We start from the raw sequence: 20834 nt of genomic DNA on the forward strand, positions 1-20834 counted from the left end.
CCAGTATGGAGGAGTGAGGATAAATAGTACCAGTCCCCTCAAAAGAGAGATTCTCGGGGTTCTACTCCAATCTCTTCAAAGTATATTATCTCTTCAATAATATCTGGCGACGTGTGTATGTGGATTGCAATACGTAGGGAGGACATCAAGGAGAATGAAGGATCGTGTTTTGGAGCACTTAGCCAGTGTTGGAAGAGAAGATACGTCCTCATCAATGGCAGATCATATTTTGAGTAAACATAGTGGCAATGAAAAATGCATATTGTTTCAAGGCTTGGAACATGTGAAGTTAGGAAAGAGAAAGGGAGATATAGAAAAATATTTGAACAAACGAGAAGCCTGGTGGATGTTCTTATTGCAAACAGAGCATCCAGCAGGTTTAAATAAGGAATGGGAAATAAAATACTTTATAGAAAATTAGTAGAAAGATATGGAATATACTCTAAGGGAATTTAGAAAGATCTCTCTGATAATAAGAAATGAAAACAATAATAAGAATAATAAGCAGAAATATATCCTCTTGAAGTGAATGGGAGAAGACACACACAGACTTAATAACTATGAATGGGTTGAATAGTCTAGGTTTAGATTTATCTATCACCTGAAATAGCTTGGTGTTAAATAGTACTTAAGAACACTAAACTGTTTTTATAGAAAAGAAATTGTTTTTATTCAAGATTGTATAGCTTTAAGAGATGTGAACAGAAGTTTGTCATTATGTATAAAGCTATGCTGATTTGTATAGTGTGTAATGCCCTGAAGAAGTGACCAAAGAGGTCACGAAACGCGTTACCAGTCTTTTCACTGTAAATGTAGCCAAGGAATGTTTGTTTTATGAAGGTGAAATAAAGCAAGATGTTTTAATCGATTGCGGTGGATTCCAGACACAATCAAAGTGTGTATACGTTAACCACGCTGCCGAGTGGGAGTGTCGGATAACCTGCAAAGGACAGATGGCGCCAAGCTCCTCGACTCATGCTGGTTTACGAGTGTGTAATCCCATCCTCCGCAAAGTCCACTTCTGGAGTGGGTGGGGGGCCAACTGCATGGCCTGCACCCAGGTAGGGTTGCCACTGCTGGTAAAAACGATGCCAGACTTCAATGTTATTAATTCCATAAAATTATTCATGGAAATAAGATATGCTTTTTCAAACTGGAAGAAGAGACGTTTTTAGCAACAAGATTTGGGCAACCAGGAAATGTTCTTCCCCCCCCCCAGTAAAAAAAAAACTGAATTGTAGCGCAAATGGTGTCAGGTATTACTGGTCCTCTTTTTCTTCCACAGCAGAAGCTTTGAGCAGAATATTGGGAGGGAAGGCTAGCAAAGACCATCAAGTACATGTCTTTTTCTGCCCTCTCAGCTGCAAGCAGAAAAAACCCCTATGCACGGGGTGCAACAGCGACCACCACAACACATCCTTCCTACAATAACTCACTGAAGTTTGCTGCGTGTAGCGTCAACGCGCTTATAGTCGTGTTGTGCGACGTCATATTCTCGCGAGATGAGATTTGTGACGCCTGCATTAGCTGTCCGGAACGGGACTTTTAAACAGCGATCCGGGACTACGGGCTGTGTTAAGAAAAGCGGGACTGTTGGGCGGTATGCTGCTGCTATTTTTATAAAACGTATAGACACCTTTACACATCTTGTGTCCTTCAGTTTGTTGGAACAGCCACACACGCAAGCTATTTGTGTGAATCCCTCACCACGGTTGTTATTTTTATAAAGTCAAAAACATGGGATTGATCAATGCTCGTTGCCTGGTCCCTTGTTTCACTGATACTATTTTGTGTACAAGTGTATAGTTGTTACTCAGACCTGGCTTTTATGTACACGTTTAAGTTAAGTCAATGTAGACACCCATGTGGTGCTGCTATTCATTGGTCATATGTTTATATCAGTAATAGTAGGCTGGGGGACCTACCTGGTTAGTTACATGTTTTGAGTGTCTCCTGCCAAAGCATTGGATCTCTAAAAGTATTCCTTGCATTTTATTGCACAGTGAGAGGGGCTAAACACTGGAAATGCCCCTTTATTTAAATGAATTGAGAATCTGAAGCAGATTCTGCCTAGCAACAGGAGCATATTGGTCTGAAGTACAGCAATGCACATTTTCAAGCAATATGTTCCTGTGACTAAATAGGACTGACTGCAGTTGGCTGTGATTTCCAGGGATTTTGGTTATTTTTATCCCTCTCCCACATAGTGATAAAACACACAAACAAAAGGCTTCCAAGCTGTCATAACTCCAATATGACTAAAACTACTGGCAGTTTATTTTAAAAAAAAAAACACACAAGGATTTGTTTAAACATTCACCTCAGTCCTAATATTAAAGTAACACTGACACTAAAAAGCTGCTTTTTAAAATATGAATGTACATTAAAAGTTACCTATAGGTCATGTTGATCGTTTTTTTGCTTAGAGATTTGTTTTTTCAAGCAATTGTTAGTTAAAGTTTCTAAACCTGACTGTTTTTCCAACCTGACTGTCCCATGTCAGCCTGTCGGTTAAAGTTTCTAATGCTAACGGACTCCCAGTGGCTGACCTACTGGGGGAGCAGGGGGTGCAATCAGGCCTGGGCCCACACCCCCTCAGGGCCCCCCCCGGCAGCTTATGCACTGCCGATTTTCAGCCGCATCGGCCGATTTCGGGGCAGAGAATCTGGTACGCAGGAGGGCCGGGGCCCGGCTGCACGTCCCGCACCAGGACCCGCCCCCCTCCAGTTACATTACTGTGGACTCCTGCTGCACAAATATGGCAGCCCCCCTCATAGAGGAGCACAGGGAGTCAGACAGGTAATGTAAAAGCATTGTGTGAATATTTTATGGCAAAGTTATAAGCTGCTTTCAAAGGCAATATGATAGATGTAAAAAGAGTTTAATTTCTGGTGTCAGTAAGAAACTTGCCAACTGCAACTCTCCTTTATTAAGCAGTGGAACAACAACATGTTTTAGTCCGAGCCCTTTGTCAAGTGCAAACCTTCCATTTAGTTATTGAAGAGCATCTGTGATTGATAGTTGACAATGTACACTTGACAAAGGTCTGTGCCTGTTGTGTCTACACTGCTTAATAAAACATCGCCAAACGAGCAGATCTTTCACCGAAATGCAGTTAACGAACATGGCTATATCGGGGCAACCTGTTTGTTCGGCCGTACGATGAGCAATGGGCTCAGGCAGGATTGGTTGGGTCAAAATCAACCCTGACCGATCGACCGATCTCCACCGGACGAAAGATGTCGGCACACGCCACACACGATCCAAAAATCGTACGAATCCTCGATTTGTACGATAGGATCTGTGTGTCAATGACCACCTTTACAGCCCAACACTGCCTGGCAAGTTTCTTCTAAACCATTAAGGATGTGGTTTGGAGTGCTGCAGTTTCCTGGAAGTTTGACCAAAGATGCTCTCTACCAAAACACTTCCACAATGCATTTTTGTGTTTTTATTTCTTTTTTTAAATAACTATAATCATGGCGTCATCATGTCAAATAAGTGGGCCTTATTAGTACAGTCATTGTATTATGAACTTAATGGACACTACATTGAATTTTGATCTTCTGGACAAATCGCACATTAATATTCATGAGGGGGTGGGTTTTCTGTTTGTTTAAACCATTGTCACATATCTGTATCACCTGATGAAGGGTGAATGCCCCGAAAACTTTGTGTTTTTTTGAGTGACATTATAAACACACAAGGAGCCTATTTCCTTTTGCAGCTACTTTGGGAGTGCCATCTTCCTAACGGTCTGTGCACCAGGCAAAACGATTTATCAAGGGGCCATGGTGTGTACGTGTATTTTTTTCTACAAATAAGTAGCCAACATCACCCATTGATACTTACAAATGTGAAAATACCAGTTGTTTTAAATGTTTGATTCTGAGTTCATCCCATATTGTGCATGTCCTCTTAAAGGAGCCATGAATGTGTGCTCTAACAGGTTCAATACTAGTAAAGTGACTGCAGTTGAGCAGTCCGGAGCAATAAAGGGCTTTTATTATTGCGGCTATTGTTTTATCTGCCATTGGTCATAGACAGGGAACGGCAGCAGACAAAAGGTCCCTCTTTTTCTGTCACCACTATATACTGTTTGTCATTCAACTTAATGACAAGCATGCAATTAAATGCACACAGAGCAGTGATAAGTGGACTTCAGTGCCTAAAACAATCTAGCTAGCATTTTGGCACAAAGATATTTCTGTCAATCTCTTGAGGTTTGTTTAGCTGCACACTTGTTATTCACTGGAATGACCCGTGTAAAGGAGTGGAGAGGGGCATTTGTCCACCAGACAAAACTCCAAGTGTGAGAGGGGCTTAAAGGGGTGGTTTACCTTTAAGTCAACGTTTAGTATAGAATGACTAATTCAAAGCAACTTTTCAATTGGTTTTCATTATTTATTTTTTATAGTTTGTGATTTATTTGCCTTCTTCTTTTGACTTTTTCCAGCTTTCAAATGGTGATCACTGACCCCATCTAGAAAACAAATGCTATGTAAAGCTACAAATGTATTGTTATTGATCATTTTTATTACTCCTTTCTATCCAGGGCCTCTCCTATTCATATTCCAGTCACTTAATCAAATAAATGCATGGTTGCTAGGATAATTTGGACCCTAACAACCAGATTGCTGAAACTGCAAACTGGAGAGCTGCTGAATGAAAATCTAAATAGCTCAAAAACCACAAATAATCAATAAAGAAAACCAGCTGCAAATTGTCTCATAATATCTCTTTACATCATACTAAAAGTTAATTTAAAGGTGAACAACCCCTTTAAGGGTAAGGGCGAATTTATGAAAATTCAAACTGAAGAATCCTATTGGACTTCCAACAAATTTTGACACAATTACTATATGTTGATGACATACTAGCACAGCAGTAGTATTCTGCATGCAAATTCCATGTGTATCTCCATCTCCACTTCTACAGATAACATTCATCATAGTTCTACCTTCATTTACTGCAGGAAAAGTAATTACAGAACAATGCATTGGCTAAAAAGCAGCAGGGCAGACGATTTTCTATATCAGAGTATGTGTTGCTTTTTATAATATAAAGAGAGCATAAAAATATATTTGAACATCTTTGAATCATTTAAAAAAGAGAAAAAAACCCTGAAACATATTGGGATGGTCTAAAATATTGCTGGGGCAAAAAGAGATTCTAAAGATTTGCAAAAACTTGAAGATTTTATACCAGGCAAATGGCTTATATGGGTGAATAATTATGTAATCTTGTTTGAAAAATATAATATTAAAATGTTTTTGTTAATGAATATGTCAGCTCTTGGTTTTGAACTCTGTATATTTCTTAGTTTATAGCAGTCTGTGTTACCTTGGAAATATCATTTTACTTGGTTCTGAAAACTGCTTTGTTTTTTTTATTCTATATTTTATACGAAAACAATTTCCATTCATTGACAGCAAAACTATTCTAAATCTAATTATTGTGTCTGCCTTAACAGGTTTCAAAATTAGGAGTTCCTAATATTTTTCTTTAATGAAATGGCCATACTGTGAATAACAGCCATGGCATCTATAGAAGAAATAGCACATCAAATTATTGAACAGCAAATGGGAGAGGTAAGAAACCTACAACCCCTCTTGCCATAATGGGCAGGCTGGTTGCTTATAGCTTGAAGTACAGTTTCCTGATCCAGATATGGACGTTATGATATAACCATATTGCATGACCAAAACCTGTTCACTTCATAGAGTAGAAGGTATTTGACTTACATCTTATTTGTTAGTCCATTTACTCTGCCGTCATATTGGGTGGCTGGATTTGTGCAACTGCTTTTATAAACCTGCATCTGTTTCTAACACTGTCAAGAGGAGACACTTTTCCTCACAATACACATTTTATTATTGGGAGCTGGAACGAAACTTAACTTAGTATAGCAATACTAGGATTTTAGAATTCGGTTTAGGGGAATACTATGATGTAGAGCCCAACAATTGCTCTACAGTTTTCTTGGTGGAGGGGGGTAACAGTACTCTGTCTAGTTTCCTATCCAGTGTTTGTAGCAGCATCTATCTGCATGTTAATATTTGCCTTCCTTATCATTTTCTGTTTTGTGTTTACTTTTCTAGCATTTATGTTCACTATTTATATATATATATATATATATATATATATATATATATATATATATATATATATATATATATATATATAAAAATAAATACGTATATACACAGTGCTTTTTTATACACTATTGCAAGTAGCTTCTCTGTGTGCACAGTGATAAGTAAAGCAGCACTGGAAGTATTATTTTTGCCCTCCAAAATTAAATGGAGACAGCAAAGCGGAAAGGGCTGTCCAGCTTGAAGCCCGAAGAATGTCTCAAGAGGCAACCAAGGGATCCATAAATTTGTAGGAAAATTAGTTATATAATCAACCCACTTCTGACACAATCTGATGACATTGTGTATGCTTCTTTACTCAAAAATGATTACATTGTTTATGTTTGTTTGCCAAAAAAGATGCAGGAAAAGAATAATGATCATAAATGATCTAGTTTAAAGTCCAAATCTTTTCTATAAAGGTTATTATTTGTTACATTTGCCAACACAATGCATTAGACTGAATTTTAGGGGAAACTTTCCATCTTTTATTTTTTACCGGTTTCCCCAATTTTTTCCTGTCTGGTGTTTCAGTCTGGCAGCTCAGTAATCTGGGAGCATTCTGAACTGTTACAATTTGATACATTTAGCTGTTACATTTCTCAGCAGTATCTGTGGAAAATTAGCAACTATTGTATCAATTTTAACAGCTATGAAACTCAGGGCTTCTGCTCAGCAGGCACAAATATAACAAATGTATCAACTAATTGTAAAAAGCCCCCCTAGCTGCTTTAGAAGGTGAAAAATGAAAGTTGTACTCTAATATTAGAAAAACAGTCACAAATAGAAAGTCATTGGAATAAGTCTTTAGTTCTGGTGAACTAAAACCAACTGAACTGAAAAAAGTGTTTGAATGTGAACAATCCCTTTAAATAGAAAGAATACGCTATGAGGCATATTTGGAGAATGTTATTTCATAATGTTGATCCTAAGATCAGAATTGTCCTTTAGTATTAACAACTTATTTAAAGAGACTATGGGGATGTGATAGTGGGCAGTGCCGGGCCAAGTCGGCTGGGCACCCTAGGCAACCCAACCATGTTACCCCCTCCACATACGTGTGCAGGTGATGCCTGGCGCCCCTCCAACTTAGGTTCTAGGCATGTGCCTCTTCTGCCTACCCCTGGTTCCGGCCCTGATAGTGGGATTCATCAAAATGCAATGATTGTTTCAGAATGATAACATTTGTCAGAAACCAAATATTAATTAGAATAACCAGAGTGTCATTAGGGTTTGACAACCAAGAAATAATTTTGAGTAACTACTTGTGAGTGCTAGTTCATATTAGTGGTAGCTAATTATGTTTTAGAGCTATACAGTCGGTGCATAAATAACACTTTTTATTTCCTCCCCAGATTTCCCGTTCACAAACAGAAGTCTCTCAGACTGCATTGATGGATGGAACCACACAGAGAATACAACTTGTACCATCTGAATCTAATGTTTCTGTACCGCAGAGAATACAGGTACATTTCTGGACAGTCATATTTCATTTTATATTTTTGTGCTTTAAACTTGGCAGTGATTTTACACCATCCACTTTTCAGTTACTTTAATTATAATGTTAACTAAAGTAATAACTTATTCTTACTTTAATATTTACACAGATTGTCACAGATCCACAAACTGGTCAAAAGATACAGATTGTAACAGCACTTGATCAGAGTGGAGTTAGCAAGCAGTTTATTTTGACCAATAATGATGGCTCACTGCCCAGCAAGGTTATCCTTGCCAGGCAGGATTCCAACCAGGGGAAAGTATTTCTAACAACACCTGATGCAGCAGGAATGAACCAGCTCTTCTTTTCATCTCCAGATGTTCCTGCACAGCATATTCAGGTCTGCACTTACCTATCTGAATGTTTATTGCCAAACGTTTATTTTGTAAATGATTGGGTTCATGTAAAGTTGCACCCAGATATGAATGTTTGGGTAGTGCACCAATGAAATGAAAATGTTTCTTGTTCTGTTTTATTTAAGATGGTGGTGTCTGCTCAGCTTAATTTTCAGAGCACACACACTTCAGCAGGCCACATTTCTGCCATCTTGCTGCCATATATTTTAAGCAACCTCAACTTGTCAAACAACTTCTATACTTCATCTGCAAAGAGAATATGTCATTACTATAACATACATCAAATTGTAGTTGAAATGTATAGGTATACAAATTGTTTCAAGGATGTCAAATGCCAGCTTCAATAACAAATAATGGTGATTAAAGGAGACATATAGGATAAATGAAAAAACCCTAATTTTGTAGGCAATTATGCGTAATGATTTTACATGTTGCTTAAAAATTAATATTATCTTTAAAAATAGCCCCTTTATTAGAACTCCCTATAGATGTTCTCTGGTCTCTGTCCCTGTTTCAAATGAGGGTGGGCGTGTGCTAACAGTCCCTGCCAGAAGCAAAGTAGGAGGGGGACAGCCAATCACAGCCCTGCAGTCACAAAAGGCATGCTTCAGTTCCCTATCAGGTACTGCTAGCTGCTGATTGGTTCCTATCCTACAGTACAGTGTGCTGAATTCAGGCTGCGAATTCAGGGAGCAGGAAGTGGAAGAGAAGGGAGGTATTGTTAGGGTTCTTACAGAAATATTCAACAAATCAGCAGGAACACTACTTTTTTAAGCACAATTCTTCTATATCTAAATGAGTATAACACACTGGAATTTTCTTATTTTTTACACAAAATGTCTCCTTTAAAGGGATACTGTCATGGGGGAATGTGTTTTTTTTAAATGTATCCATTAATAGTACTGCCCCAGCAGACTTCTGCACTGAAATCTGTTTTTCAAACTGCAAAATTATTTTTTTATATTTAATTTTGAAATCTGACATGGGGCTAAACAATTGAGTTAGAAGAAACAACAGCCTGCCTGATAGCAATTCCATCCTGAAGTGCTGGCTCTTTCTGAAAGCTCATGACCAGGGAAAATGAGCTGAGATGGCAGCCTACATACTAATATTACAACTAAAAAAATACACTTGTTGGGTTAGGAATGACATTTTACATGGTAGAGTGAATTATTTGCAGTGTAAACAGTGTAATTTAGCAATAAAAACGACACCATAAAAATCATTACAGAGTTCCTTTAACCCTTTAAGTGCCACCCCACGTAGAATCTACGTTCTGTGGGGATGGCACTTGAAATGCCACAGAACGTAGATTCTACGTTCTGCAGCATTTCAGGGTTAGGGAACGGAGGAGCGGCTTTTCAAGCCGCTTGCTCCGTTCCTCTTCGTTCCCCAGCCCCCAGGCAACGAGCAGTGGCCGGGAACGAGTGGCCCCTGAGGCGCGATCGCCCAGGGGCCCCAAATGCAGCAGCAGACACGTGCACACTGCGTGTCCTGCTGCTGCTTTCACTTCCTGAGCCGAAGCTCCGCCCCCTTTCAACGGATCTTCCTGGGTGATGCAGCATTTTCTTCCTCCAGCCCTGCACAACGATCTGGACCTGCTTCCCCCAGGTTAGTGCCCATCCACACACAGAAACACACACAAACACACAAACACACACTTATTTTCCCATTACACACTTACATTCACACTTACACACAATCACATACATTTTTGGGGGATCAGGGGGGTCACACACATTCACAGCACCCCCACACGCTTGCACACACACACAACATGCAATTGGTCAGTTGTACACACACACATACACACTTGCACTGTTGTGTATTTTTTTTTTTTTTCTTATCGCATCGTCTGTTTTTTTTGCTGAAAAAACTGTTTTATTGCCATTGCGAATAGCGTATTCGCTAATTGCACTGCGCAATACCTTTTGTATGTTATTTTGGTGATTATACTGCAATTTGGGTGATTTTGGTGCATTTTTAGACATTTTATTGCATGTTTTGCCATTTTATTACATTTTCAGCTTTGCAAAGGTGTTGTTCCCCTTTTTCTGTCTGTAAAACCTATTTGGCCATGCTAAAATTATCAAAAATTGATTCTGACTGCTGATTACAGTAGGTGAAAAAAAAAAGCATTGATTTTTGCGGTTTTGTTGGATTTTAGGGATTTTTGTTACTTCATTTTGACCTTGGAAATTTTGTCTGCTATATAACCATTTGGAGGTCTCTGTGTACAAAATAGTTTGGTAAATCTTTTCATATCAGGCATCAAACTGTTCAGTACACTCCTTGCTTTCATATTTAGGATGACTTTTGCTGGTACGTTACAAAATGTGGGGTATATAATGGGGTAAAATGCAAGCTTTGTGACTATTTTCAGAATTTCCATAAAAAGCGTTATGTTTAGCATTGCTTTGCGGTTTTGTAGTTTGCAGTAGAAAATTGTAATTACCTGCTTTAGATTCGTCTGAATGTGTACTTTCAGAAAATATATGGGTTTCTAGGGTCTCCATACTGTTAGGGGGTCTTATGGTGCATAATGCACATACCAGGTGTTGTATTGTAGCAGTCAGAGTGTCATATGTGAAAATTCATATGTACTATTTTCATTGGGACGTCTCTGTATGCCACCTAGTTTGGTAAATCTTTTCATATCAGGCATCAAACTGTTCAGTACACTCCTGGCTTTCATATTTAGGATGACTTTTGCTGGTACGTTACAAAATGTGGGGTATATAATGGGGTAAAATGCAAGCTTTGTGACTATTTTCAGAAATTCCATAAAAAGCGTTATGTTTAGCATTGCTTTGTGGTTTTGTAGTTTGCAGTAGAAAGATGTAATTACTTGCTTTAGATTCGTCTGAATGTGTGCTTTCAGAAAATATATGGTTTTCTAGGGTCTCTATACTGTTAGGGGGTCTTATGGTGCATAATGCACATACCAGGTGCTTGTATTGTAGCAGTCAGAGTGTCATATGTGAAAATTCATATGTACTATTTTCATTTGGGAGATTTTTGTGGGGTAAAAACACAGAAATATATATTTACCCCCCAAAACCATATATTTTTGGAAAGTACACATTCTACCGAATCTAAAATGAGTACCCATGCCTTTCTGCTCCAAACTACTGAGTCGCAAGGCCTTCCCAAAATTGACGGTTTTGGTGAAATATCTGAAAATTGCCTCAAAGCTTCGACTTCCCAGCACCATATTACCCATGTATCATTACGTACTAAGAAAAAGCACCCTAAATATGATTGCCAGGGTTCCTCCAAACAGTTTGGTGGCCATTGTTCATAGGTTTACCAAAGTATCTTGCATTTAGAGGCCCCAAAATGAAGTTAGCGCATATAAATAGTCCTGTAGGTAACTTCAGCTAAATAAACACATTGACTGCATTTTTTGTGGGGTAAAAACACAGAAATATATGTTTACCCCCAAAACCATATATTTTTGGAAAGTACACATTCTACCGAATCTAAAATGGGTACCCATGCCTTTCTGCTCCAAACTACTGAGTCGCAAGGCCTTCCCAAAATTGTCGGTTTTGGTGAAATATCTAAAAATTGCCTCAAAGCTTCAAATTCCCAGCACCATATCACCCATGTATCATTACGTACCAAGAAAAAGCACCCTAAATATGATTGCCAGGGTTCCTCCAAACAGTTTGGTGGCCATTGTTCATAGGTTTACCAAAGAATCTGGCATTTAGAGGCCCCAAAATGAAGTTAGTGCATATAAATAGTCCTGTGGGTAACTTCAGCTAATAACTTCATTTCCGGGACTCTAAATGCCAGATTCTTTGGTAAACCTATGAACAATGGCCACCAAACTGTTTGGAGGAACCCTGGCAATCATATTTAGGGTGCTTTTTCTTGGTACGTAATGATACATGGGTGATATGGTGCTGGGAAGTTGAAGCTTTGAGACAATTTTCAGATATTTCACCAAAACCGTCGATTTTGGGAAGGCCTTGCGACTCAGTAGTTTGGAGCAGAAAGGCATGGGTACTCATTTTAGATTCGGTAGAATGTGTACTTTCCAAAAATATATGGTTTTGGGGGGTAAACATATATTTCTGTGTTTTTACCCCACAAAAAATGCAGTCAATGTGTTGATTTTTCATTAGCTGAAGTTACATACAGGACTATTTATATGTGCTAACTTCATTTTGGGGCCTCTAAATGCCAGATACTTTGGTAAACCTATGAACAATGGCCACCAAACTGTTTGGAGGAACCCTGGCAATCATATTTAGGGTGCTTTTTCTTGGTACGTAATGATACATGGGTGATATGGTGCTGGGAAGTTGAAGCTTTGAGGCAATTTTCAGATATTTCACCAAAACCATCGATTTTGGGAAGGCCTTGCGACTCAGTAGTTTGGAGCAGAAAGGCATGGGTACTCATTTTAGATTCGGTAGAATGTGTACTTTCCAAAAATATATGGTTTTGGGGGTAAACATATATTTCTGTGTTTTTACCCCACAAAAATGTGGTCAATGTGTTGATTTTTCATTAGCTGAAGTTACCTACAGGACTATTTGTATGCACTAACTTGATTTGGGGGCCTCTAAATGCCAGATACTTTGGTAAACCTATGAACAACAGCCACCAAACTGTATGGAGGAACCCTGGCAATCATATTTAGGGTGCTTTTTCTTGGTACGTAATGATACATGGGTGATATGGTGCTGGGAAATTGAAGCTTTGAGACAATTTTCAAATATTTCACCAAAACCGACAATTTTGGGAAAGCCTTGCGACTCAATAGTTTGGAGCAGAAAGGCATGGGTACCCATTTTAGATTCGGTAGAATGTGTCCTTTCCAAAAAGATATGGTTTTGGGGGGTAAACATATATTTCAGTGTTTTTACCCCACAAAAAATGCAGTCAATGTGTTGAATTTTCATTAGCTGAAGTTACCCACAGGACTATTTGTATGCACTAACTTCATTTGGGGGCCTCTAAATGCCAGATACTTTGGTAAACCTATGAACAATGGCCACCAAACTGTTTGGAGGAACCCTGACAATCATATTTAGGGTGCTTTTTCTTGATACGTAATGATACATGGGTGATATGGTGCTAGGAAGTTGAAGCTTTGATGCAATTTTCAGATATTTCACCAAAACCGACAATTTTGGGAAGGCCTTGCGACTCAGTAGTTTGGAGCAGAAAGGCATGGGTACCCATTTTAGATTCGGTAGAATGTGTCCTTTCCAAAAATATATGGTTTTGGGGTGTAAACGTATATTTCTGTGTTTTTACCCCACAAAAAATGCAGTCAATGTGTTTGTTTTTTATTAACTGAAGTTACCCACAGGACTATTTGTATGCGCTAACTTCATTTTGGGGCCTCTAAATGCCAGATACTTTGGTAAACCTATGAACAATGGCTACCAAACTGTTTGGAGGAACCCTGGCAATCATATTTAGGGTGCTTTTTCTTGGTATGTAATGATACATGGGTGATATGGTACTGGGAAGTTGAAGCTTTTAGGAAATTTTCAGATATTTCACCAAAACTGACAATTTTGGGAAAGCCTTGCGACTCAGTAGTTTGGAGCAGAAAGGCATGGGTACTCATTTTAGATTCGGTAGAATGTGTACTTTCCAAAAATATATGGTTTTGGGGGGTAAACGTATATTTCGGTGTTTTTACCCCACAAAAAATGCAGTCAATGTGTTGATTTTTCAGTAGCTGAAGTAAAGTCCTGGACAATTTGGATGTGCTAACTTCATATTGGGGTCTCTAAATGCCATGTACTTTGGTAATCCTATGCACAATGGGGATCAAACTGTTCAGTGGACCCCTGGCAATCATATTCAGGGTGCTTTTTCTTGGTATCTAATATAGTGTGTGATATGCGGAGCAGCAAAATAAAACCTTTGAAGTGATTTTTCAAAATTTTGATACATTTTGATAAAAAACGCTACGTTCAGACAAGCTTTGATGTTTGGTAGTTAGGAGTAGAGAGACACAGTTACCCATTTTGGAATCGGCAGAATGTGTACTTTCCAAAAATATATGGTCTTCTGGGGTAAACATACTGTTTCAGGATTTTGTGGCCTTGGAATCAAAAGTATGCCGTTTTCTGCCTTCTGCTTTCAAAATTCGGTAATATACTGCCGGTAGTTTTTGCTGTACAGATGTCCTAAATCTTCCTAAAACTATACATATTTGGTATTGGCATGTTCAAGAGACATGAGGCTTTCCAAATCAGTTGGATTTTCATGCATAAAATGAAATATTTTTCAGGTATAAGTTCATATATTGTGAAAAATAGGAATTTTTCATTTTTTTTTTGTATTTAGCACTATAAATCTTTTTGCAGAGGTGGAAATACAAGAAAACTCAGGCAGATTTAGAAAGCTCCGTTTCTCCCGAAAAAAACAATGTATAGTTTTCCTAGCTGAACTATAGGTTTCCCCTCAGAAAATGCCCCTAAAGTGAGAGAGCACAGAATGTTTCAAAAACGTCTGGCATTTCGCGTAACCAAATTGGTCAATTCTGCTGGCACTTAAAGGGTTAACATGTTACATGTTTTACAAACAATAACAAAAGAAATCAGTCAAGACTATTTCTAATTTGTTCTAATTTCTATTTAAGTATATACTACATATATACTGCTTTTTTACTTTTTCTTTCACTTTGCTATACCGTTTCACTTTAAACAGCATCTCATCAGTTTATTGCACTGCCCCTACCCCCAAAAGCAATTTAAATACACAGCATTGTTGTATATTATAATTGAACTGTTTATACTTTTTACAGATCCTGTCAGATACCCAGAGCCTGGATCAGAATTTAAACAAACAATTAGTTGAACTGTGTGTAGTTTGTGGTGATAAAGCTTCAGGTAAGTTTGAGTTGAACATTGTAAGAAATGTATTTTTTTTCAGCATTGTATTGTATTTTTTAGCAGGGACCACAACTCCTATTTTCTTACATTTATACGTATATGTCTGTGTTGTAATTATTATTATTTATGATGAGGTATTCACAAGTGGAAGATTTAATTAAATAAATTAAATGAAATCTGCATGGCATTTCAGACTGAGAGTATCACAATTTTAACAGTTCATTTTAAATATAAAAACTTTATCTGAATAGAAAATGCACCACAAAGAAAACATACAATCTGGCTGTATTATAATCTTGCAAAAATAATATAAACCAAATCCTTGGATGGTGCAACCATGCTGGAGCTATACCATTGATAAATGCCTGCATATTCAGACCTAATTATCCTTGGATTTAGAAATCCACTTTATCTGAGTGTTCTCATATTGTTTTTTCTTTTAGGTCGTCATTATGGAGCAGTCACATGTGAAGGGTGCAAAGGGTTCTTTAAAAGAAGCATCAGAAAAAATTTAGTATACACATGCAGGGGATCAAAAGACTGTGTCATTAACAAGCACTACCGCAATCGATGTCAGTACTGCCGACTGCAAAGGTGTATGTCACTTGGAATGAAACAAGATTGTAAGAAAAGGTTTATTTTGATAATTTTCCAGCTTTTTATGTCCCCCTTTTTAACATTAAATCAATGAATAGGGTTTGCTGAACATGCTTTTTACCCATTGATTGTTTTATTAGAAAATATGTGTGTTTTTGAATTACAGTAAACATTCTACTCCTGGTTTTTACAAACTCAAAACAAATCCGTTAACAGTAAAACTCTATGTATAACATCTGCCTTTCCCCCAACTGCGGCCTTGTCTTTCTGATAAGGAATAGCTCATTATAAAGAGGTTATTAAACTGAAATGTTTAGTATTTATGCTTTATATTGTAGAGCAGGCAGTATATTAACATCAAAGGATTTTTTTTCTAATTAGTAGTAGTCCAATCAAAGTTAATTATTGATTATTTGTATTGATTATATTTTTTCATAACATCACAGCTATAAGGTATACAGTTTTAGTAATATGTAATTTCTATTATATTCCACATTTCCATTTTAAAAATTTCAGTTTATATCACTAGTCAAAATAATGTACCCTCCTCACCTGAAAGATAATACAGATCTTGTTAATATCAAGCAATTGAAATTATTACGGGCAAATGAATTTCATGTCATAATTCATACCACTGGGAGGATCTTAACTAGTTTCAAAAAACAGTGTATAGGTCATTCTGTCTAAATTTTAGGGGGTTGGTCTGCTTGTTTCTGTTCACAAACACATAGCAAACAGAAGGTAGTATTTACTAGTTACATTTAAAAACAAGCATTTAATTGGTTGTTCTGAATTAATAGACATGGTGAAATATTACCATCTTTATGTCTGTATTTATAAACACGTGTTTATAGGGCCTGCTTTATCACAGGAGTATATTGCATTGCTTCTGTGTTAAGCCTTTGTCTTAAATGGTGATTAGTTTGCACTGCCTGCATTTTTCTACTGCTGCATTTAAGGTAATAGGTCATAGTTTTGTGTGAACATTTATGGGGTTAAATACTAAACTCCGAATGCAAAAATCACGAAAAATCAGACTTTTGAAAAATCACGTATTTTTCAGAATTTATTAAACCCTGAGGATGGAAAAGTCAGAATCTGAAAATCTGGCATCTCAGACCTGTTGAGGTTGCATATAAGTCAATGGGAGAAGTCCCAATGATTTTTTGATGTGCGCTGGGTTTCGTGCAATACCCCGAAGTTTTCACGTCAAAATTATGAAAAAATCTTGAAAATCTGATGAAAAAATCCGAAAAACTAATGAAAATCGATTTTTTTTTTCGCCCGCAAAGCAAATTATAAGGAAAATGTAATGATAAATAAGCGTAAAAAACCAGAGCGGATTTGATCGGAGTTTGTAGCAGAAAATATTGAGATAAATTCGGACTTTGATAAATAACCACCAAAAAGTACTCCCTGGTGGGTGTCTGCTATTCCAGTGCCAGCTGTACATGTACTTTGACAATACTACTACAGTTGTGACAGTTTAGGCATGGAAATAAGCCTTATAACAGGTGTCCAATTTAACAAAGTAAAACCCAGCTTTTATTCATAAAATAGTTTTTCCAAGCAGAATTGTATTTTTTTCGAAATGTTATTAGTTTTGTTACTAGTAATGTTCTTATTTTGCACAGCTGTGCAGTGCGAGAGAAAACCTATTGAAGTCTCTAGAGAGAAATCCTCCAATTGTGCGGCATCAACAGAGAAAATCTACATTCGAAAAGATTTGCGAAGTCCGCTTGCTGCCACAACTACATTTGTTACAGAGAACAAAACACCAAGGTGAGTTTGTAAAAAATTTAATAGAAGCATTTGCAGGGAATGTTCACCTTTGAATTAACTTCTACTATGAAGTACACAGTGATATTGTGATACAGTTTTTTATTGTGTGGTTTTTCAATTGTTTAGCTTTTTGTTCAGCATCTCTCTTGTCTTTAATTTCAGCAGATACTTGGTTGCTAGGATTGGAAGATGAATATAAGAGGGCTTGAAAAGAAAGACACATAATTAAAAAAATAACAATAAAAATGCAGGCTTATAGAGCACTGAGGAATTACCCGCAGCCTGGACCTTCTGTTAATTCTAGGCATCTCTTAGTGTGTTCTCTTAGTGTGTTGCAACTGTTTTGCCAAGACTCACTAATTCCATTAACTCTGCCTGTGAGAAGTTATGCCATTCCAATACAAATCCAGAGAAAATAGCATGCAATAGGCTAGTGCCACATGGGGGCTGGAATCGGCCTGCTGAAATATATAGGCAGAAAATCAGCCCTTCTACGGCTAGTAGCCTCCTTTTTCTGTTTGTGTCCAGAACCATTGTGTCGTATCTGGTGCAAACACACTAGCCTGATTTTGGAAAAGGATATACAGACTTCGCATTTTTGCTCCAAAATCAGCCAAATGTGTTTGCACCGGAGCCAACATAATGGTTCTGGATGTGAACAGTGAAATGGTTACTGCCTATGTAGGGGCTGATTTTCGGCCTGGTATTTCAGCAAGCTTATTTCAGCCCCCATGTGGCGTTAATTTTACAGCTTGTGTTCGATTTGCCAAAACTGATGCTAATTGTCATTGATATTAGTGCATTAATTGGGAATTGCGATAGGTGCAAGCATCAGATCCACTATCCTGCAATACAAAGTGGTATTAGTTGGTTAATTAGCATTTAATGTACTGATGTGTGGAGAAACCAGAGGCTGGTTTAAAAATCATAGTGAAAGAATAAGAAGCCGTGTTTGAGGCAGAGTAAACAAAATCTTTTCACTTAATTATACGTTGAAATATGTAATTTCTGAACCTCTAATGTGATTTATTAAAAAAATATCACCTATGAAGGTACTTTGGTAAAAATTAACTGTTGAGAAATCTGTTTCCTTAGTATATAAAATGTTTCTTGTATCCTTTTCCTTTGAGCAGGACAACTAGTTTACTGGATTCTAGCATGCTGGTGAATATTCAACAATCAGGAGTTAAAAATGAGTCAATACTCATAACACCCAATAAGGTATTGTTTCTTCAGTATTTGCTAACTTTGCACTTCTTGTTGTACAATATACCCCCCCCCCAGGTGTCAATGCTTTTAAGCCATTTAGATATGAATTATGCCGTCCATACACTGTCAGATCTGCTCTTTTGGGAAGGTCACCAAATTAGTGGATCATTACCAAATTTGACCAGCAACAGTGAGCCAAGCAGGATGATCCAATCGTTGGACCTCACAAATTTGAAAATTCAAGCACATAATTATGTTTTTAAAATATAATTATTATATAATATTAATATAATAGCTATAATAGCTATTTTTTAAAGGAAGTTTTACTTTTGTTTTTTGGATTACAGTATGCCATTGTTAGAAAATACATATTGAAAAAGTTTTTTATTCCTAAGTAAAACCTATGTAGCCATAAAGAAATATGTGTATGATTTCACTTGTGTTTATGTTCTGCCAGATTTGTGTATGGCTCTACAGCAGGATGTAGATACACAGTGGGTCATATGTGTACAGGTATGGGTTACTTTATCCTGAAACCTGTTATCCAGAAAGCTCCGAGTTACAGAAAGACTGTCTCCCATAGAATCCATTTTATCGAAATAATCCAGATTTTTTAAAAATGATTTCCTTTTTCTCTGTAATAATAAAACAGTACCTTCTACATGATCCAAACAAGGGTATAATCAATCCTTATTGAAAGCAGAACCATCCCTTTGGGTTTATCTAATGTTTATAAGATGTTCCAATAGATTAAAGTATGAAGATCCAAACTATGAAAAGATCCATTATGTGGAAAGCCCCAGGTCCCAAGCATTCTAGATAACGGGTCCCATACCTATAGTACAGTGCAGGTCTCGTCAGTGCAGTGGGTAGTGAGATGTGGGTTGGGTGCTGCTTTTAAGGGTCCATCCCTGATGATTGTGGACTACAGTTTCCTGCTGATAATAAATTGTATGTGCTGGAAATTGTATAACAGCAATAACTGTAAAGACAGTTGTTATGTTATTATGGAAGTTTTATATACCCTAAATATATAAAGAATAATAAAAATATTCCAATAAATTTAATTTAGCATGTAAAAAGAAAAAAAATCTATCAATGATGTTTTATTTTTACAAATGAACATTAATAACTCTATATTATGTGCATCATTTTACAGGTAGAAGCATGTCAGGGGGATTTAAGCACTTTGGCAAATGTTGTCACTTCGCTTGCAAATCTCAATAAAACGAATGACTTACCACAGACAAATACAGAGCTTTCTATTATTGAAAGCTTGAGCAATGGTGATTCGTCCCCTTCTGATCTGGCTCAAGATGATCAGTCCAGCAGTGAAGTGACCAGGTAATTTTATGCAGTGATTATAGTTTATTGTTCATATGGTTGGCAGAAGAGAGGAGAAATGATTTTGTTTTAGTGGGGTCTGCTTTTGGTTTGTGGAAGCTACACCCAAGTGCCTGTGTCCCAAAGCTCTAGATGAGCAGTCTAAAAACCATTATTGACAGGTGGGAGAGCAGATAGCACACAGGATCTTTGGGCCCTTAGGTGGCATTGCCTTAAAGATTCTGTAGTGGAAATAATTGCATGGGCACAGGAGTACTTTAGAAAACTATTGCCTGTGAATACAGGTCATCCCTGTATCCACTGCCTTATCTCTGGGCCCAAGCTTATTTAAGATGGTCTGAGGCGAGTGGAAAACTGTCCTGTGGTCTGATGCCAAAATTTGAAATTGTCTTTGGAAGTCATGGACATGGCGTCATGAAGGCGAAAGAGGACAAGGACCATCTGGCTTGTCATCAGCAACAGTTCAAAAGCCAGCATTCGTGTTGGTGAGGGGTGCATTAGTACACATGGCATGGGTAATGAGTACATCTGTGAAGGTACCATTAATGCTGAACTATATATACAGGTTTTGGAGCAACATGTGCTTCCATCATTTTCAGAGAAGGCTTATTTCAGCAAGGTAATGCAAAACTGCATTATGCACATATAACAGCATAGCTCCATAGTAAGTGATTTCAGGTGCTAAACTGGCCTGACTGCAGTCCAAACCTGTCACCCATTGAAAAAATTTGGCACGTTGTGAAAGTAAAAATACCTGAACTATTGATAAGCTGGAATGGGACAACATTTTATAGGCACAAAACTATAGGCTGGTTAGTCTGACATCAGTGGTAGGAAAGTGTTTTGAAGGGGTATTAAAGGATAAAACAGACCACAATGACCAGTCAGATTTTATTCACCATTGGATCACAGTGTATTCAGTAAAACCTTGAATCTGCACGTACTGTAGTCGCTCTGTTTGAAGTAACAATTTTGAACAACCATGAAATGCAGTTTGTCACCTATGCTTTCATCACTATCAAAAGTTAAAACCATTATTATTGCT

The 20834-nt window shown here is 37.5% G+C and overlaps 1 protein-coding gene across 2 annotated transcripts in view; it reads left to right on the forward strand.

The window, feature by feature from the left end:
• The first annotated feature begins 799 nt into the window (after positions 1–799).
• Positions 800–20834, forward strand: part of nr2c1.S (nuclear receptor subfamily 2 group C member 1 S homeolog) — a 29236-nt gene continuing 9201 nt past the window's right edge. The window contains 9 exon segments of one of the 2 annotated variants that reach the window (NM_001090729.1): positions 1507–1600; positions 5474–5591; positions 7490–7600; positions 7742–7972; positions 14770–14854; positions 15301–15480; positions 17089–17236; positions 18370–18457; positions 19605–19789. In NM_001090729.1, coding sequence (NP_001084198.1) covers positions 5538–5591; positions 7490–7600; positions 7742–7972; positions 14770–14854; positions 15301–15480; positions 17089–17236; positions 18370–18457; positions 19605–19789 — 1082 coding nt within the window. In that variant the 5' untranslated portion in view covers positions 1507–1600; positions 5474–5537. 2 annotated transcript variants of the gene reach the window in all.

The sequence above is a fragment of the Xenopus laevis genome, chromosome 3S (genome assembly GCF_017654675.1).
Source record: "Xenopus laevis strain J_2021 chromosome 3S, Xenopus_laevis_v10.1, whole genome shotgun sequence".
Classification (NCBI taxonomy): Eukaryota; Metazoa; Chordata; class Amphibia; order Anura; family Pipidae; genus Xenopus; species Xenopus laevis.